Source organism: Rhinocladiella mackenziei, assembly GCF_000835555.1.
Source record: "Rhinocladiella mackenziei CBS 650.93 unplaced genomic scaffold supercont1.6, whole genome shotgun sequence".
NCBI lineage: Eukaryota > Fungi > Ascomycota > Eurotiomycetes > Chaetothyriales > Herpotrichiellaceae > Rhinocladiella > Rhinocladiella mackenziei.
Genome location: NW_013550599.1, coordinates 227,746 through 247,253, shown reverse-complemented (window position 1 = coordinate 247,253; position 19,508 = coordinate 227,746). Strand labels below are relative to the sequence as shown.

Here is a 19,508-nt window from a genome sequence, read left to right as displayed (position 1 = left end):
GGATGGTGGCCAACGACCGTGACCTAGACACGTATGTTCGTTCCATTGAAGAAAACAACATAGGAAGTTAACCGTCGCCTGGCGAGCAAACAAAGCTGTATGGACTAGGAGGCACTCAGGAGAATGGTGGCGGAGTCACGGGGTTGCGTTTTTGGAGCAAATAACTTTCCGTAGTACCATGGCGGAACAGAGGCCCCATATACGCCACCAGACTTGATATGGACAGTTTGAATGTTTCCGTTTCAAATTGAAGCTCTTGATCACTACCTTCTTCCTGAAAGAGTGGTACCATGACAGCAGTATGGCCTAATGCTTAGCAAGAAAATGTCAAAATGCTATTGGATTTAGAGAAACTCCACATGACTACAAAGAAGTCGCCAATGGAGGTCCGCCATATTCCATTGACCACGTCGAAGACAATTTCAAGATGGAAAATCCAGAAAATAAATATAGATGACTTGAGGAGTCGATACAACTTTCGCATCGAAGGGCCCGGCAGATTTGAGACATACCCTCTCCATTTCATCATCCCGCTCCTACCAAAGTCCCGGTCCACGAGGACACCATCCTCTCCGACTTTGTCGACTACGGTTCCGCCCACAAAATCTAGATATCTCCCTCTGGGTCCTTCCGCCGTGTACTGGGCAAAGACCTTGGAGCTACGCATTTGGCCATTAGAGAGAAGTCTCAGTGATGCTGTGGTAGAGCATGACCTGCTGTGAAGACAGAAAGATTTGGCAGGCCCGTGAGGCGGGATAGAATGGCTGACGGCTGATCGATCGCAAACAAATTCTCTTGTGCACTTAAAGATAATCAGCGCCGTAGGGGTCTGCCTGTGCAGACCGCTCTTCAATTAGCAAGTCAGTGCACCCATGGAAGTCCCAAGACTGGCGCAGCATCTTTCTGACTGCAATGCCTCGACCTTGAAAGTCTGAATTGAGGAGAGTAGTCTCGGGTAAGCGCGTGGAGTAAGCCTCGTTGATGACTGATTTGGGCTGCGATTCGTAACTGTCGGATGTCCGACGAATACGAGCGTCTCGGCCATGCAGCCTCAGCATAACACGGGATATGGATTCCGACGAAGTTATTCTTCGGAATGAGCATCGACTTGGCGTCAGTTCGATGTCCTGTGCGCTTGCTGGTGCTGTAACACGTTTCGGACATCAGCATCCCCAAGGAACTGAGCATTCAACGCCATAAAATAAGACACGTTGCTGTCTTATCACCACCCTTGTTAGCGAGCCATTCCTCCGCAGCAAGCAGCTTTTCGAAAGTAAAAACTCCGAGTCGGTCTGGAGAGCTTGAAGCCGTGTTCCCCGTAGTATACAGATTTGGATCTCAAGCAGGTCGCATTAGCCAGCAGTGGCAGGAGCCGCCGCTGCCGCCTTCTTCTTTTTTGACTTATTCTTGAGGTTCTTCCCCCGCCTTTGTTTCTTGGATAGGGGGCCTTGATTTTGCTGCTTTCCTTTTCGTTTTTGGCCTTGTTGTGGCTGTTGTGGATGCTTTTGTGCCTTCGTTGATTTGTTAGAAGCGTTCGTCTGCGCAGGAGCCGGTGCTGGCGCCGGGGATGGATTGGTGTCGACCAGTGCGCAAGCTGGTGTAGGATCATCTGGAATCTTCACCTCGCCCTCGTCTTCAGATTCGCTAACTGACGAAGAGGAACCGTCCGATGATTCTGATTCTGGTTCTGGTCGTGTGATCGAGGCCAGTAAAGCCGCTTGCTTCAGTGCATCATTTGCAACGGTCTCTTTGTGCTCTTCCTCTTTTGACTTGGCAGCAGCCTTCTCTCTCAAGCTCGACTCCAGATCTTTTAACTTCCTATTTGCAAGGAATCTCTCTCGAGCTTCCCGCTCTGCTCGTTCGAGGTCAAATTTATCGTTTCCAGCCTTCAGAACATTAGTGACCGTCTCATTGTACTCTGTACCCGACCAAACATACCAACGCATGTTTTATGAATCTTCCTGTAGCCTCTTTGCTTAAGGTAAACGAAGGCGGCGCTTTGGGCTGACCTGGCTCGGAGGGTTTGACCTTGTCGATTTTGGCGAAATATTGCTTGACTCGGGTCAACTCTGTGAATACTGGGTGTTCTTTTGCTTGGACTCCGTGCAGTCTCAGGTATGCTGTGAAAGATTACTTGATGATACCCTGAGAGTGACGAGGAGACCTCACTCACAGAACAACAAGGATTCGATGGAGTAGACCAGCAGGACGTTGAGTTTGGCCCGCTCAAGCAAGGGCAACTTGCTGCTGGTGGTAGCAATCGCATCTGCGAAGAGTGGTTCGATATGGTCTTCGAGGTCCTCGATGTTCTCTTCTAGCTGCTCGACAATCGAGACCAAGGATTTGGTGTCCATTGCAGTGGAGCAGGGGAGGACCCTCTGGTCGAATTGATGGACGAAAATTGCATGCAAGGGAAAGAGTGTCAATGGTTGCACGAGCAGAACATGGGTTGAATATCTGTCGCCCTCATTCTCTTTTTCTCACGGGTCTTGATCCTCCGCACGTGAAAAGCCCGCCTAACCTGCCTCTTCCCGGCCCAGCCCAGCCCTCGGCGCTTTTGAACCACCACGGTCACGCTCCTTTCTGCTCTCTCGCAGAATCCTTCGGGGCATCGATCTAGTCCAAAAAGCAAGACAATGCCCTCTTGGAGGTTACCAGGCAATCCACCCGTAATGATGGTTTGCTCAAGGTTCAACTCTTGCACGACCAGCTACCAAGCTAATCCGTCTCAGTGATTCAAGACGGCCCGTGAGAGCCACAAATGTTACTGTGGCTCTCTACCAGCCCCAGCGATCCTTGTGGGAGCTTCCCGAAGTGGAATGGAGCACCAGTGAGTATTCGCGTACGTGGCACGCACCTGGATACATTCTTATCGTGTCGCTGCCGAGCTCCCGTCGAACTCGATACCACGTGCAAATTCATTGGCCAATGGCCATTCTCTGCCCTAGAATCGGTCCTGGACAGAGAAGAAGCAAGAAACCAGCTCGATGCGAGGTACCAGGGATGTGGCGAGATATAAGGAACCACTGCGTCCTTTTCAAAGCTTGGTAAAGCTTGGTTGAGCTTCTCTATCTCCTTGTTCACTTGAAGATGAAAGCCAAACCCAACACGTTGGCGGTGCTTCTCTGCAGTCTTTGGACCGCCAGCACCAAGGCTGCACCAACGGTCGACACCACTTATCCATACACTGGCCCCGCCGTTCCCGTCGGTGACTGGGTTGATCCGACTATCAATGGCAACGGCAAAGGTTTCCCTCGTCTTGTGGAACCTCCAGCTGTGGCGCCCGCCCAAAAGAACGCAACCAACAACATCAATGTCATCCAACTGTCTTATTTGCCCAATGGTATCAACATCCATTATCAGACGCCCTTCGGTCTGGGGAGAGCTCCATCCGTCGAATGGGGAACCAGTCCTGGGAACCTGAACAATACGGCCATCGGACAGAGTCGCACGTAGGTATACGTCCCCAATTGATCGAAGAGACTGATTCGGACCTAGATATGACCGGACACCTCCCTGTTCTTTGGTAGCCTTCACCCAATGCAGCCAATTCTTTCACGATGTCCAGATCGAGAATCTGAAACCCGGGACGACGTATTACTACAAGATTCCGGCGGCTAATGGCACCACGGCTTCTCAAGTCCTAAATTTCTCCACAGCCCTTGCCGCTGGTGACCCAGCTGAATTTTCCATGGCAGTTTTGAACGACATGGGCTATACTAACGCTGCCGGCACTTTCAAGCACCTGATCCAGGCAGTAAACGAGGGAATCGCTTTTGCCTGGCACGGAGGAGATTTGAGTTACGCTGACGATTGGTACTCCGGTATTCTTCCCTGTGAAAGCGACTGGCCTGTCTGCTACAATGGTACTTCTACGGAACTTCCTCCTGGAGATTTCCCTGTGCAGTACAATACTCCTTTGCCACCAGGCGAAATCCCGAATCAAGGTAGTCCTTTGGGGGGTGACATGAGCGTTCTTTACGAGTCCAACTGGGATCTTTGGCAGCAATGGATCGGGAAAGTCACGACCAAGGTGCCTTACATGGTCCTCCCTGGAAACCATGAAGCCACCTGCGCCGAATTTGATGGGCCGGGGAATGTCCTCACTGCCTACCTGGATGACGACAAAGCCAACGCCACATCCCCCACGACGAATCTCACGTACTACAGTTGTCCACCCTCACAGAGGTTAGTGGGGTGCCCTCTTTCATGTCGGCTAATGGGCTAACGTGGGACAGAAACTTCACCACCTATCAACACCGTTTCTATATGCCAGGATCCGAGACAGGTGGTGTTGGTAATTTCTGGTATTCATTCGACTACGGCATGGTTCATTTCGTCGCCATCGATGGAGAGACCGACTTCCCCAACAGCCCCGAATGGCCATTTGCACGTGATATCGAAGGCAACGAGACGCACCCCACGGCGTCTCAAACCTTCATCACCGACAGCGGACCATTCGGTGCCGTTGATGGCAGCTATAGCGATAACAAAGCTTACCAGCAGTATCAATGGCTTGCCAAAGATCTTGCCCGCGTTGACCGAGAAAAGACTCCTTGGGTCATTACCATGAGCCATCGGCCTATGTACAGCTCCGAGACTTCGTCGTATCAGATGAATGTCCGCAACGCTTTCGAGGCTCTCTTGCTCGAAAATGAGGTTGATATGTACTTGTCAGGGTAAAGTTCCGCCTTGCTCCTCGCTGCCTACCGTTTCCTCCTCTCTAACTGTCCCTCTCCCTTTAGACACATCCACTGGTACGAACGTCTCTGGCCTCTCGGCACCAACGGTACCATCGACTCCGCATCTGTCGTCGACAACAACACTTATTTCACTAACCCCGGCAAATCCATGACCCACATCATTAATGGTATGGCCGGTAACATTGAGTCTCATAGCTTCTTGAGCTCAGATGAGACCATTTTGAATATTACTGCGGTACTGGACCAGGAACATTACGGATTCAGCAAATTGACAGTCCTGAATGCCACCGCACTGAAGTGGGAATTTGTTCGCGGAGACGGAGGTCCGGTTGGGGATTCGTTCATGTTGCTGAAGAAAGGGTGCTATAATCTTTGAAAAGGAAGAATGGGGAGAGAAATGTCGAGAGTAGATGAGATGCTATGATGGGACGATATCTCAATAATGCGATAATGTAAATACTCTCCTTGGGGTTGGGGAGGCCGAAAGGGAGGCCGAAAGCGGCGCCGACAGCCGCCGAAAATAGTATCGAGACGCTCCGCATTTCCCAAAGCAAAAACCTTTTTTTTTTTTTTTTTTTTTTTAAATAAATTGCTGTTGATAATCTGTACAGCTGGATGCAGACAGACTTTGAAAGGCACGTTTCCGCTTGGATGCTGCAATCCTTGGCTTCCTTGCACGCTTCCAGAAGAAGATCCTCTTACCCCACTTCCACAATTCAATGCCAGCAAAAAATAAGTATCGGACACCCTCCACCAACTGCGCCATGAATTTCTTGACTTTCTTCCGCTCGCTTTCACGGACTGGAGTTACAAGAAGCACGACACTAGTGACATGTCACCCAAAGCACATTATACCGAATTGGCGATGGGATGGACAGTCCTTGACATGGACTGGTTCTCCAAACTCTGTGGTACCTCCGGATCGGTAGACATAGATCAGCTAATAGTGGGCTGCAATGTACATTTTAACTACTGTACAAAGTTTTTCGCAAATGTCCCAAGTCAGCATCTCCAGAAAGTTGCGGGTGAATGGTTGTGGGAGACCTGCTCCATACAATATGTCTACGCGATCGAAAGTTTATGATGGGAGAAATCACGTGAAACACATTTAACAGCTCAAGTCCCGTAGAATGAAGTCTATTCGCTTGATTTCCTCTTCAGGAAGCCGTCGATGAACTTCCGATCACCTTCACTTTGCACCGCCGCCAAGCCATTGCCGTTCCCCACATCCCGTGGCACCCCCTTTTCGTCCGTCGATCTTTCTTCAGCCTGGTCCGGGTCTAAGTCTTGACAGTCGGCGTGTTCAGTTATCAGTTGACACTCGACCATCTTTACCCTCCACTCGCTGCATTCGCTGCATCCGCACTTCCACAAGGAAGCACATTCGATGATTGATCCCAGTATGTCCTGACCCCAGCCCTCAAGTCGTCCGTCCAGAAGAACTTGACGAGGATCGAGTCCAGGACGTCCAAGTCGGCCGTCTCGCGTGGGAATTGCTGCTTGAGCTGGGCGAGCAGCTCGCGCCCGACATAGTGCAGGCTGTGGCCGTCATCCAAACGCCATGAGTCTAGTGCCATTAACCAGACCCAGACGGTGCAATCCTTCTCGTCTGAGGAAGTGGCTTCTGAGAGTCGGGGCTTTGAAGCCGTAGCCGGAGGAGGTAGTTCGAGAAGGCGCGTCGTCAAGACACGCCGAGAACCGACGGAGATCATACTCGAAGCGCGGTTGTCATAGTATGCCTTGTTGCACCAGAGGATCAAGGCAAGTGAGAGGTTTTTAAGCAGTGGCGGGACAACTTCCTCCGGGGCGAGGAGGCAAGGGACAGCGTCGCTGAATGAATTGTATTTCCGTCGCTGGGAGTGGAAAGGATTTTTGTCCGGCTCGAGAGGAACGTATATGCTGCTGCCCTTGCTGCGGCGGCCAGCATCGCCGACGCGGGAGAGCAGCTCGATGGTGTCAAAGGGGAGGAGGCACTGCCGGACCAGATTTTGGAAGCCAGTGGGCAGTAAGGTGATGGTTTCCACGAGCCATTGAGAAAATGGGTGGGATGGAAATATCGGAGCGTATTGTGTTGGGGGGGCGAGGAGGGAAGATCCTTTGGCGAGGGACCAGATGTAGTCGAATCTATCAGAGTGAAAATGTGTTAGATGGTCAGTGCTTCTCAAGACTCGGGGAAAGATGGACTGACTGCATGAAAGCAGCCTTGTCAAAGCCTTCATGACCAAGAGCATCTAGTCCCCCTCGCAGCGCGACGAGGCGAGCGAGAATGTCTCCGTGGAGGTTGACATATGAAGACCCGCCGGTTGTAATCTAGTGGGAATTTAATAGCTGCTTTCTGCTGTTCTCGAGATCATATCTGACACGTACATCGAGGACGATGAGGAACAAGATGGTTCCCAACACGGCGTTGGTGGGCTGTTTGAGATTGGAGATCTCACGCCGAAGCCACTCGATCGCTCGAGCTTGATGGAACAGAACCGATAGGGAAGGCTTACAACCTGGATTTCGCAGCTGCTCAGAGGTGACTAGCATATCGGCAGTAGCCGCATGGTAGGACGATTCGCCGTTGGTCAGGCAAGCGAAGGAGAAAGAAATGTAACTGCTGGTGACGTTGAGGATCTCGTAGATTGGCTCCTGGGCTGGAACAACAATATTGGTAACTACGACAAGGATATGAAGACCGTCAGTAGCCAGAGGGGTCACAGGTAGTGGCGGTAAAGCAGAAAGGGCTCACAATAGTCCACGGCCTCATATGTGCTTTGATCTTTCTCGTACGGCAGCCAGTAAAGAGGATCTAGGCGGAGGACCGGCAGACATGGCTTGGTAGCATTCTCTTGATTGTGACGACGCCTCTGTGTCTGGAGGCGGACGTTTCTTGAACCTAGATGAGGCTGGGTTCTTGGAGGCCTGCTCGACCCGGAACGAGTGCTTCTGGCATTGGATGGCCACAGGTCCTCCGAAGGATCTGTAACCTCTGACCGTGGGAGAAGTAGGCAATGGGTTGGACTTCGCAAGCTGCAATCGAAACAAGCTACTTGTTCTGGACGTTGAGGAGGAGGAGGAGGAGGTGGGGGGGATAAGTGTATTTCTCTTGACTCTGTCCCGGCCGCTGCATTGGCTTCTACCTTGCCCCTGGATCTGTTCACTGGATGTGATATTTTCGCTGCATGAGACTTTCCCTCTGACGCGAGTAATTCACGAGATCGTTGATCCAGAGGCTGCGGAGTTGAAACCAGGAATAACAACGTCGAATTGTTTTGATTGTCCATTTTGGATGAGGGATCCGTTTAGGGGCATGTCAAAGAAGCCTGATACTCGGAAGACCACATTTTGGCGGTAAAACGGTCCACGGCTTGCTACCTATATATCAGTGACCCTTGGGGGCACAGAAATTGGGGTGGGTTGATCAATCTGACTAATCACGTAGGCTATCCGTACTGATTGAGGAAAGGCGTTGGTATGGCTTTTCCGAACTCCATATTCGCATTGTCACCGCCATTCCATGTCCGCCGGCGAAGCGTAACGTCGGCAAAGTTCACGAGTCGCGGATGCGTTCCGGGTCTGCCCTGGACCGAAGCAGGAATCAAGTCACGAACATGATCATCTCGAAATCACTGGCAGTAGCCCGCGCAAGGAGACAAGAGCAATATATTACATGGTGCTCTAGACAAATATTGGAAGTTGGCTTCTCTGGAGCTCTTCTACACGACGTGAATGGTTCAGAGCTGTGGCCTTTTCTGATCAGCATTGATAAGTATCCATGAGAATTCCGTACCCGTTTCATGAAAGACTAAATGCACTGTGTGTGTCTTACGCCAAAGGTTGATGAGGATTGGAATCATGCTCTCTCCTGGATGGTAGACTGCTTCACGGGATGCAGAGCCACGGATTCGAGCCTTTCTCTAAGCCTGACAGGTGCACAGGGCTCGATGATGTGTCGAGCGAGCGTTGAGCTGATGTGCACCATTTCTCCCTGAGCAGGAATTAAGCGGACGCTGTGTCCGGGAACACCTTTGCGGTGACAAACTCTCACGGACTCAATCTGGTTTATGTAGTCGGTTTGAGAAGCAACGCTCATTGCTGAGAACAGACGTTTTCAAATATGACGGGTGCACTTCTGGCCAAGGAATGTCGTTGTAGCGCGAAGGCCATCCTAAAGCTGTACATTACAATACCGAATAATTAAACTCTCTGCGGCATAAGCCCAAGCCTGGTCCAGTATTTCAATCAGGTCGCAGTCTTTGTAACATGGCGGAATGGCTGTTTTCCTGCGCAAGCCAAATACCGTATCATGTTTGGAGAGGGAAGCCGTGGGTCATTTACCTGCGCTGGGTCCGCAGTTGGCGCGTTCTGTTCGTTAGTCATCCGGGACGGCCCGACTAGCTGCACATGGTGGACTTCCCGCTCTGTTTCTCGTCATCCGTAATCGTCTCTTCAGACTTTGGTCTTCTAGCTGACTATCTTGAAGTTCCAACTCTAGCCTCTTGACATCAGCTCCACTCTTTTTGAGCTGTTCTTGCAATTCCTGCTTCTCTTCCTCCCGTTCATGGCAGAGTTTTCGTAGCCTCTCATATTCCTCATCAAATGACGCAGCCTGTGCCTGGCTAACCGCAGAAATACGTTTGGTCTGGGCGATTCGAACTTGCCGTTCTAATTCTGCGATCCTCTCGTCCCTCTTTTTGATTTCATTCTCAAAGTTTACGGTTATATCTCTCGCCTCTTTCAATTGAATGATGAGTTCGGGCTCGTCGCTTTCTCTTTGTTTTCCCTTTTGGGCGTGCTCTTACATTGCCGTAACCTGCTGCTGATTTTGTACTTCCTCTTTCAATATGGGGTCACCATTATCTTTAGTTATAGTATCCGTCGAGGATTGTGGAGGTGTAATCGGAACCTGCGGATGCGATCCTGTTCGAAATGGCGCTGGCGGCATTACTTGAACTGCTCCAGGGAAAGGTCTCTGCTCTATCCTTCGTCGAGGAGTGTTTGAAGGTCCTGCTTCAGAGTGGCCTGCTAGCTTGGAAATTTGTCCTCTGGATTTCTTGAAACCACGCTGGACGCGTTCCGCTCCAGAAGCATCAACCGCTTCATGACGCCTTTCGTGTTGTTCTGTTGAACAAAGGGCTATTGTGTATAGGGTCCACAGCTGAAACACTGGTGAGAGGTTTCCATAGACGACGTTACTGATGGTTGCTCTGTGTAACGACGTAGTATTCGCACGTCTATAAAAGAAGCCTCAATACCTCGACAAGTAGATAGAGAACAGAGCATTCAATACATCTCGAGTTGCACCAGTTGGACATGTTCACACCTCGACATCACGTGACGGTCGTTTCCGTGAAGAGGTTGGCATGATAATCATGGACGACCTGGTCCGACTCCTTCAAGCGAAAAAGTCGCAGACGTCCTGCCAAGGGCTCAACAGTTTTGTCGGCGAATGCGATAGCTGCCATGACCTCGGGGCAGGTAGGGTTAACCGTTGTTCCAGGCTTCTGGCATGTCCCACTGTACATGTCGCCCGTCTTGAGCGAGGGTCGCAGGGATGTGGGGTGTGAACACGCTTCGCTCGTCGGGGTCTTCTATATATGGCAGGCTATGTACTAAACAATGGCAGCGTCAGGTCAGGGTTCGGAAACTGAGCTCAGATAGTGTAGCACGAAATAGTATCTTTGAAATCACGTACATCGTCAACGGCCCATTCATCCAGTATCGAACGCATACATGCGGCTGCCGTCATCGAAGCGTACTCCTGCCATTCTTTATTCTTGTGGCTGTCCGCATAGTCCATCTCCAAGGCAACGAGACCTTCAGTTCGGGCGAGAGCATCGCGATCTTCTCCTGATTCATCACTTTATTCGCTGAGCCAATTCGGCCAAAGTGAACCAGAGGATGGTGTGAATGCAATCCCTGACGGGGTGGCAGGCTCTGAAGAGCCACTTGTGGTTGCGTAACAACCTCGCTATGGTGGTCATCGGTATCTCCTTCACCACAGGCTTGACCGGCTTGAACACGATCACTGACGCTCTGTGCGCAAAGTTCGCACGACAGATCTCTTCTTCGAACGATGTCGTTGCATTTCAGCTGGTCACAATCGGGGCAACAAGGATCATCCTCATCTTTGCATTTGTCGCATGCTGAGACTTCCCACGGATGTACGATGCGCCGTACAGCTTGTCCGACTCAGGACCAGGGTACTTGGCCTTAGACACTCCTGCCTGCATGGACTCGAGATACCGAGCGACGTCGCGAGAGATCTTTTCCCGACAAGTTCTCAGGAGTGAGACAACAGACCTAATACTTGGGCTAGCCCGCGCAAGGCTATCTTCGAGGACGAAAGCGATGAATGTTTGAGCTAAAGGTGACAAGACTGTTCCTGCGCATTGCGTACTTTCCATTAAGCACTCGGTCAAGACAACCTGCTCTCTTTCGTTTCACAGAGTCCAGGAATAGTTATCAGTGGACGCCGATGCAGGCTCGAATGAAATGAGAGGGCATCTGATGTGGCCCGAGGTGCGCAAAGGGGCCACAGAAGTCCTGCCAACGTATTCATCGTATCGGCCAATCCAACCCCTGCAGTTTGCTGCATCTGTCGGCCCGCGCGGCAGGCAGGGTGAGCCAAGGATGCGCTAGAGGGTAAGCCAGGGGTGAGTTAGAGCGGCAAGCTCACCCGCTAGAATAGGAAAGGAAATTGGACTGCTAAGACGTAGTCGCCAGGCTGATTCAATGACTTTCTTCAAACTGCGTCTTCCCGTTAATCCCCGTCTTGATAAGGCGACCATTTCTCGAGTCCGGCAAGACCATTGAGATTCACAACCTCCACAGATCACTTTCAACCCGGATAAGAATATTATTCGAACTTCGGATGGTACCCCGTCCCTTGGAACCAGCGAGAAAGCCGACTCTCATCGACCCTCAAACTGTCGCAACGACTATATCTTCGCCCGCTCTCCCGAGCTGCGGGCAAATGGCCAACATTCGTGAGACCTGGCTCTCTGCCTCCCCAGAAATTCCTCCCTCTTCATCGCCATTGTCGACTCGGGTTTCAAACAATGGCACAATCTCAATCGTGGTGGAGCGGTTTCCGCCAGAAGGAAGAGACTCCCCATGATGCACCATCGTTCGCATCGAGACCTTTGGAAGATACTGAGTTCTCTGATCCTGACACCGAACGCCTTCTCACTCGGCGCGTCCACATCCTCGGCTTAGGAAGCATCGGGATGTTGGTGGCGCATTCTTTGCGATGCTTGCCGAATCCGCCTCCGATAACACTGATGGTACACAAGCATGAACAGTACGAAGAATTCAAAAGGGCTGGCCGGGCGATCAGCTTGATCAATAAAGAGAACGGGATCAATGATGAGCAGACCGGATACGATGTTGATCTGATTGAGAAAAATGACACTCCGGATGCGGACGCCAAATGGCAATTCATACCTGACCGACCCTGGATGAAGGAGCAGACCAATCCGGTGGAGGAGCAGGAGAAGATGCCTTCGGGAGAGCTCTACATCCACTCGTTAATCGTCGCGGTCAAAGGTCCATTTACGGTGAAAGCCCTGCGCTCGGTCAAGCACCGGGTCAACGCGGAGACGACAATCTGTTTCATGCAAAACGGCCTGGGACAGATAGAGGAACTCAATCGAGAAGTCTTCACTGATCCAGAAACCCGACCGACCTATCTTCTGGGAATTGTGTCCCACGGCGTATACGCCGAGGGTCCTTGCGCCATTGTCCACGCTGGTTTTGGAACCGTGGCATTGGGCATATATCGAGATCCTAACCGCCACCCTCTTCCAGACGGATTCTCCCCGCAAAACATTTCAGACCTTCCCGAAGACGAACGCAGAAAGTACTATCCGACCGACAAAGACCTTTTCGCCAGCCTCTCCTCACGATTCCTCCTCCGCACCCTGACACGGTCACCCGTCCTGGCTTGTGCGGCTTTCCCTTACCTGGACCTGTTTCAGTTACAGCTGGAGAAGTTGTCCACTAATGCCGTGTTGAATCCCCTCACCGCATTATATGACGTCCCCAATGGGGCAATGTTAAATAACTTTCATCTCTCGGTCGTGCAGAAATTATTGCTGGCGGAGATATCTCTGGTGATTCGGAGCCTTCCGGAACTTGAAGGGATTCCTAATGTCCGACTGCGCTTCTCTGCCAAACGCCTCGAGGAACTATTTTTGGGTGTCTCCCGTCTGACTGCTAAAAATTCCAGTAGCATGCGAGAAGATATTCGAAACGGTAAGGTACCGGAGATTGATTATATCAACGGATACATTGTTAAACGGGGAGAGCAACTGGGTATTCAATGTGTTCTCAATCTCATGGTGATGCAAATGATCAAAGCAAAGCGGTCCCTAAAGACAGGAACTCAAAACCCAGTGCCTTACGGGACGACACGAATCGAAAGTGAAATGGATTTGGATCGGCATGGAATCGTCACGATCTCCGACGAGAGCACTTCGTCCAGAGGCAGTGTTCAGTGACGTTAATTCGTGGGTACGTGGCTGGGGCCACATAGTTCAAACCAACTCTTGGAGAGATCCGTGCCGGTCAATAGAGGACCTGTCCGAAGCTCGTCGGTCGATGATTATTGACAGTTGACAGGAAGTCATCGGCCAGCAGATACGATGTCCAGAATTGACAACGTTCGGACCACTCGATGACAAGACTGATCCTGTGTTCCTTCAGGCGCCCACTTAGCAACAGTTGAGGAAAAGAATTTCTCCATCAAATTGGGAAAGGATTCAGTGATCGTTCGGTGACCCTTCCCCAATCAATGGAACGAAGGGCCTAGAACACGATAGCACGCCAACCAGAATTCAATCCCTGCGAACGGGTTTTCGTTGGCAAATTTCTGCCAGGTTTACACCGGGAAAAGCCAGCCAAGACAGGTGGTGGAGACAAGTTCTACGAGGAAGGCTGAGAAGCTTGCTTTCAAGGGCAAATACGAAATGACCGGCACAAAAATATACCCCAAATCCTAGGCCGACTTTGGTTTATGGTCCTCCTCGATTAGCCTCCACGATCGGTGGGCTGAGATAAGCGACAGGCCAGAGTGAGAAAGTGTGTGGAGGACTGGCCTAATCTATGGACAAAATCGTTGGCCGTTTTATCGGCACGTCAGCGCATGTCGTCTTCGGCAATCCTTTTTCAAACGTCCGACTGGGGCACACGTCCCGAACGAGCATCATGTGGCTGGGGTTCGCTGTCAATCCAAATTAGCATTACGGCCGGACGGATAAAATTCTCCTTCCCACGGATCCATGCCATATTTGGCCACACCTTGTCGACAAAGCCGGTCATGGGCGATGCGGGATCCAAATACGAGGAGCTCTTTTTAGCTACTTACGAAGAGGAACTGGCTTTCGGTTCAGGTCTTGCCTGGATCAAGTTGGTCAATGCTTCTCCAGAGTTTGGGATCTCTTTTACATATATTTCCCTTTCCCCCCCCGGGGGGTCAAGTCACTTTCTCAGACAGTCACAAAAATCCAACACTCTCTAAACAACAAGCCATTACAACACTCGTTGCCAAACAAACATATCTGCATTCCTTTCAAAACCTTTTCTTAAAATTCAAAATGCGCTCCTTCGCTACCATCGCCGCTGCCGCGACCCTCCTCTCCTCTGTCCATGCCGCACCATGGGGTAACGTTTGGGGCAACAAGGACCCCGGCAAATGTTTGACCACCGAATCTGCCCAATATCTCGTCAACGGCTTCGGAGGACTCATCTCCGCCTACACTGATGCCGATGCCGAAAAGCTGCTGGCCGATGACTTGACCGACTACTCGGACAGCATTAACTCTCTCATCGGCGCCCCCGTGGGATCCGTCACCTTCCCTAGCAAGGCTGCTTTCATGGCTGGTCAGGGTGCTCAACCTCCCGTCCCATTCCAAGTGCTCGCCATCGAGGCTGTCAACTGTGACACCGTGGCTTTCCGCTGGCTTGGAGGCCTTCAACCTGAGCCAGTCAAGGGTATCACCATCCTCACGGCATCCAATGCCCAAGGTCAAAAAGACACATGGCAGATCAAGACCATCTACAGTGAATTCAACAGCATCTCCTGGCTGAAGGACATCGGTGGTTCTGTCACCCTTCCGAGCCAGTAAACCACCCCAAGGAATAACTGCCATATCGTTTGCATTTTGAAAGTCACAGCGAGGCGTCAAAATTTACCTTGGATTGGTTTCGGACTTTGGATGTCATGTCGCACGGATGAGTTGCCGGTGACACAGCGCAAAGAAAGGTTAGGGGTTGGCACGGCATAGCATTGACTAGCACTACGTTTGATTTGAGGTTATTTATCAATAAAGTATATTTATCTATACATGCCTTTGTCATGCCCGCCCTATTCTTGAACCAAATTTGGATCGGTCTCTGAGAAAATTTGAATGATCCAGCAGCCATCTTTCTTGAAAGAGATGTTGCTGTTCCATCGAAATCCTCAAGGGGCTGAACCACCACAATTGTCGCCGTTTTCCAGCTGAGATGTCTCGACCCAGGACAACTGCTTTCAGCTGATCTGACTCGTATTCAAAGTCTCACTAAGACCACGGAGTGTGGCTGACCATATGCACAGCCGTTTCCCAAATAAGTGAGGGCGTGAAATACGACATGTTTGCCCATGTCTGTGTTGGCCAGTCACGTGATGCGTTGCCTTGGCAACTTGCGCCCTTCCTTCTTTTCGTCTCTTAGATAGAACAACACATTCCTTCTCTAGACTCTACAGTCTATCAGTCTGATCTGCTTGGTCATGGCGATGCGCCGGGCGCCCAAATATTCGGTTCTTTCCCAATTCTTGGTTTGATGATATCTCACCAGATGGATTTTCGATCTCTCTCGGTAGGATTCGCCACTGAAACAAGAGGCACGTAGGCCATCATCTCCAGGCTTTCAACGAAGTTCAGCAGCTCCTGTCTGAATCTAATTGGGGCTCCGTCACAAATTGGCGGATGGTCATGGCGGGCAACCTGATCCAAGTGACAATCACTTCTTGATCCTGAAATAAATTCCATTCCAGTCCTCTGTTTCATCTCTCCTCACTCAACGGTGTCAGTCTTCCGCTCGAGAGAAAGGGGATCCTCGATGACTATGATTAGGAGTGTGAAGTTACCGAAGTTCGGTAGCTATATTCCCAGCCACAGGTTTAGCTTACCTTTCTGGGAAGGTTTCATCTCTTGAGTGAAAAAAAAGTTTCCATGCCGGTGCCGCTTAGCAGGCGAACCGAAGACCTAGCTTCGGGATAGATCTGTCAATGGTTTGAGAAGTCCCCACCCCCCCGGATGCTGACACTGGGGAAGAAAATGGTTCCCTTTGTGCACATCTCAGCGAGATCAGACTATCGAGTGGATTCAAAACAATCAATTTCGCTCCCAAATATCGCACTACGAACTGTCACACAAGTCTTCGAAAAGTTCTCTTCATTCCCCATCATCCATCTTAGCTGACCTAACTACTGCCTAATGATAGCCATCACACGGACCTGTCAAGATGGGATTTGCTGGTTCAAAGCGTTCCCTTGACTCCGGCTTGTGGCCCGTGTCCCTTTGATGGGCCGATAACTCATGTCCGACGGAAATGAACGCCTGTCTTGACGATTGAGTCATTCCCAGCCTCCTTCCAGAAGATCCTGCAACATATCTTCTCTCTTTAGTCTCTTCGTTCGCCTGGATGGGATCATCTGCTGGGAGAAAATGACGACGCATGGAAGCACGACGGCCACTCGTTGCGCCTTCGAACGGCGCTTGGGCCGATGATGGCTTCCTGTCAAGCCCAAGGCTTCGCCTGGATTGGTTGGCCGCTTCGAGACGGCAGTTGTCTTCGTCACCGTCTTCAGCTTTCTTTCCATGAATCTAATCCAGCTGGATATGAACTCTTTTCTCACCATTACATTTTCATCTCCCTTGACCAGCCTTGACTCAAACAGAGTTTCAAGTCGGTGCCATCAAAATAAACCACGTGCCCACAAGTCACATTCACATCCGTTGTGACCATCCGCCAGCTTCAGCGGAAGAGAAGGGAGCAGAGGATACAACTGGTTTCCATTCCGGGGGTGACATATCCCCATATCTAACGTCCCGCGTTGCTTGGACTTGGACACGCAAGGCATTGGACCGCAGGAGCCATCTCGAGTTCAAACCCTCATACCCACGTGTCTAGAGCCTGATGTCCGGGTCTCGAGCAACAACAAATCAGAGACTAAGCACGGGGAGGAAGGGGGAGTAGAGAACCATATACAGTAAAGAAGTCGCATACTTTCGCTGGGATGAGCCAAGCGTACGGTGAGAGAGGCTTGTAAATCAGATCAATTTGATCATTCTCCCATCGCAGCATGGCATACTAGCATCGTAGCAAGTAACTTCAGCAAAAAATAAATAAAATCTCTTGCTTTCGCTATATTCCCTCCACCCGTAAGGCTCCGCCTTCGATTCCTTCTTCATAACCGGTCTGGTCATCACGCATTGCCTCCGGTGCCATCATTATAATCATCGTCACGGCCGTGGTCACATAACCAAGCTCATAATCCCTCCCGGTAGCCTCATTCACTGCCCGGCCCGGTGCTCAATCCATCTCTCTCCCCCCTCCTCATATTGGACTTTCATTCCTCGACTATAAAGTTACGTCGGTGTAGAGAAGTCTGTAGAAAAAGACCCGAGAGACTGTAAAAATCGTAGAACTCAGATGCGCACAATTCACAGACCATGGGGACCGGAAGATGTAATGTAAACAACAAACAGCAGACGGACACAACGAGTTTCCGGAGAAGACATGACTTCGAAGCATATCTCGAAAACGAAAACATTTTTCACCAACTTTATCATCATTGTCGTCCCTATAGTCATCCACTATTCGTCTTCCTTCTTCTTGCTCCAGAGGATTCGTCGAACCCACTTGGTCACAAGGTTCATTCTTGCTTTTATCTTCTCACTTCGTTTTCTCTGCCCGGTTCCAGACCCTGCAGAGGATGGTGTTGGTGTTGTGGGCGTGCTAATATTTGTCTTGGCCCCTTGGTTGTTGGATATTGATGTCACTGCCGAACCACCTCCCGACTCGGAGCTGATTGTGCGACTCGTGTGCCGGTTGGCTGGGCTTGAGGGTTGAGGGATTGAATGCGAATGAGGATTTGGATTGGAGATGGACCATGCGCTGGGCCGCTTTCTCAGCTTAGCTGGTGTCGGGACTTGGATACGAACGCTCCCTTGCTTGGATCGGGATGAGATGGGAGTTGAGGGCTGCGTCGGTGCCAGGGCAAGGACAGTTTGGTGTCCGGCAGATTTCAAGTCCCCGCACATCTCCCTCTGACGAGAGACAAGTCTGTCGTCGTGGGTGCCGAGAGGGATGGCTCTGTCAGTGAGTCTGGTACCACTCTGCCCCTCCTTCGTCAGCTGAGCTTTTCTTCGTGCAGCAGCTTCGGAGATGAATCGTTCGGCTGCGCGAAGGTCGTTGAAGCTTTTCTTCATCCTCGTCAAGCGTGATTCACCTTTGGGGTGACCGTCTTCGTCATCGTCCCAGTCAATGTATGAGACTTCCTCCGGGCTGTTCTCCTTGGAACCGGAGACCGGTAATTTGGTGGTGTACACGTTCGGAGTCGGAGTTGGAACAGGTCGAGATGGTAGATATGCTGGGGGGATGGTCTGCTCTGCTGGGACTGAAAAGTCTCCTTGATAGAGAAGGGGGGTGGGAAACGGGGAGCTGAAGCTCGGTATCATTCTCTCGGGTCTCGGGGCGGATTTCTCGTTGATATCAGGAACGGGCACCGAGGGTGAACAGATCATAGACACGGTTATTGTGGTGGTCGGACAGTCCGCCCCTATGTCTGATGGAGATGTTGAGTAGCGTGAATGTGGATCAGTCAATAACGGAGCTGGTCGACTTGATGGAGATGCGAAAGAGTCTTCCTCTAGCTGGACACACAACTTGTTTAATTCAACAGGAGTGGCGCTTCCTTTCCAATTGTATTGAGTCCCTGAGAGCCTTCCGCTGTCCTGATCTGTACCGGACGGGGCTATTGAAGAGAGTCGACACTCCACGCTGCCGGTCTCCCTGTGAAAGGTACTTGGGAAGAGATGGGGAGCCGGCGGAAGGAGACTGGGGGGCCGGTGGTGTGATTGTCTAGATACCCAGTCGCCGAATTCAACCAAAGTGGTAACGGAGTCACGATGTGTGTTTCCTGATGGAAAGGATTCGGTATTATTCCCGTGCTTGTGAGTGACGGAGAATAGTTGGTTTGGTCTGGATGGCCACAGCGCTTCTGACATTTCGTTCCAAGATGGAGATGGGGATGGGACTGGACGGGAGAGAAGCGGCTCATAAGATATCGGATTCGAAAAGTTATAAATTTCTGAAGAAATAGAAATGTGGTTGGGGGCCGTCTTCTTGGATAAGGGAGGCTCTGGAGGTCTATCGAGATCCTTTTTTTTCCATGCAGGTGGCATCTTCCGGAATTCTTTGCGGGATATAGTGGTACGGGTCAGGCATGTGGGTAGGAGTCCCGGCTTTCAAACGCAGCGAGACGTAAACAATTCGGTGGTCGTTGAAGCAAACAGCCACTGCTAGAGTGGCGTCGGGTGGATGGCTTAACCTCCGAGGTCTCAATTTTCACTTGAATAATGAAGTAGGTGGAAATTATAGTGGAAGACGGCTTCCTTTGATATATGTAAAACTGCAAGACATATAGACGTTTGGAAAATTGATTCCGTGGCGCTGTGAATGGATAGTGGCTGTTCTGATCCATCCATCCCCGGGTGTGATCCGTAAGCAAGTCGTGATCTGATGCGGTGGCGGTGGAAGTAACCAGGATTG

At 50.9% G+C, this 19,508-nt stretch overlaps 6 protein-coding genes across 6 annotated transcripts; 3 read left to right on the top strand and 3 right to left on the bottom strand.

Moving 5' to 3' along the window:
• Window positions 1–1,352: 1,352 nt before the first annotated feature.
• On the bottom strand, window positions 1,353–2,354 carry Z518_07895 (uncharacterized protein; the record flags this gene model as incomplete). Its single annotated transcript, XM_013413638.1, has 3 exons — window positions 1,353–1,886; window positions 1,939–2,120; window positions 2,174–2,354. 3 exons carry the CDS (start codon window positions 2,352–2,354, stop codon window positions 1,353–1,355), a joined length of 897 nt encoding a protein of 298 aa, XP_013269092.1.
• A 736-nt stretch (window positions 2,355–3,090) lies between these two features.
• Z518_07894 (acid phosphatase) lies at window positions 3,091–5,079 on the top strand (the record flags this gene model as incomplete). The annotated part of the gene is made up of 4 exons (XM_013413637.1): window positions 3,091–3,452; window positions 3,499–4,188; window positions 4,239–4,679; window positions 4,746–5,079. The coding sequence occupies 4 exons, from the start codon at window positions 3,091–3,093 to the stop codon at window positions 5,077–5,079; spliced, it is 1,827 nt and encodes a 608-aa protein (XP_013269091.1).
• A 955-nt stretch (window positions 5,080–6,034) lies between these two features.
• Z518_07893 (uncharacterized protein) lies at window positions 6,035–7,972 on the bottom strand (the record flags this gene model as incomplete). Its single annotated transcript, XM_013413636.1, has 4 exons — window positions 6,035–6,827; window positions 6,892–7,013; window positions 7,071–7,363; window positions 7,438–7,972. The coding sequence occupies 4 exons, from the start codon at window positions 7,970–7,972 to the stop codon at window positions 6,035–6,037; spliced, it is 1,743 nt and encodes a 580-aa protein (XP_013269090.1).
• Window positions 7,973–11,749: 3,777 nt separating this feature from the next.
• On the top strand, window positions 11,750–13,189 carry Z518_07892 (uncharacterized protein; the record flags this gene model as incomplete). The annotated part of the gene is made up of 1 exon (XM_013413635.1): window positions 11,750–13,189. One exon carries the CDS (start codon window positions 11,750–11,752, stop codon window positions 13,187–13,189), a length of 1,440 nt encoding a protein of 479 aa, XP_013269089.1.
• Window positions 13,190–14,284: 1,095 nt separating this feature from the next.
• On the top strand, window positions 14,285–14,815 carry Z518_07891 (uncharacterized protein; the record flags this gene model as incomplete). The annotated part of the gene is made up of 1 exon (XM_013413634.1): window positions 14,285–14,815. One exon carries the CDS (start codon window positions 14,285–14,287, stop codon window positions 14,813–14,815), a length of 531 nt encoding a protein of 176 aa, XP_013269088.1.
• A 2,736-nt stretch (window positions 14,816–17,551) lies between these two features.
• Z518_07890 (uncharacterized protein) lies at window positions 17,552–18,964 on the bottom strand (the record flags this gene model as incomplete). Its single annotated transcript, XM_013413633.1, has 1 exon — window positions 17,552–18,964. The coding sequence occupies one exon, from the start codon at window positions 18,962–18,964 to the stop codon at window positions 17,552–17,554; it is 1,413 nt and encodes a 470-aa protein (XP_013269087.1).
• Between the last annotated feature and the right edge of the window lie 544 nt (window positions 18,965–19,508).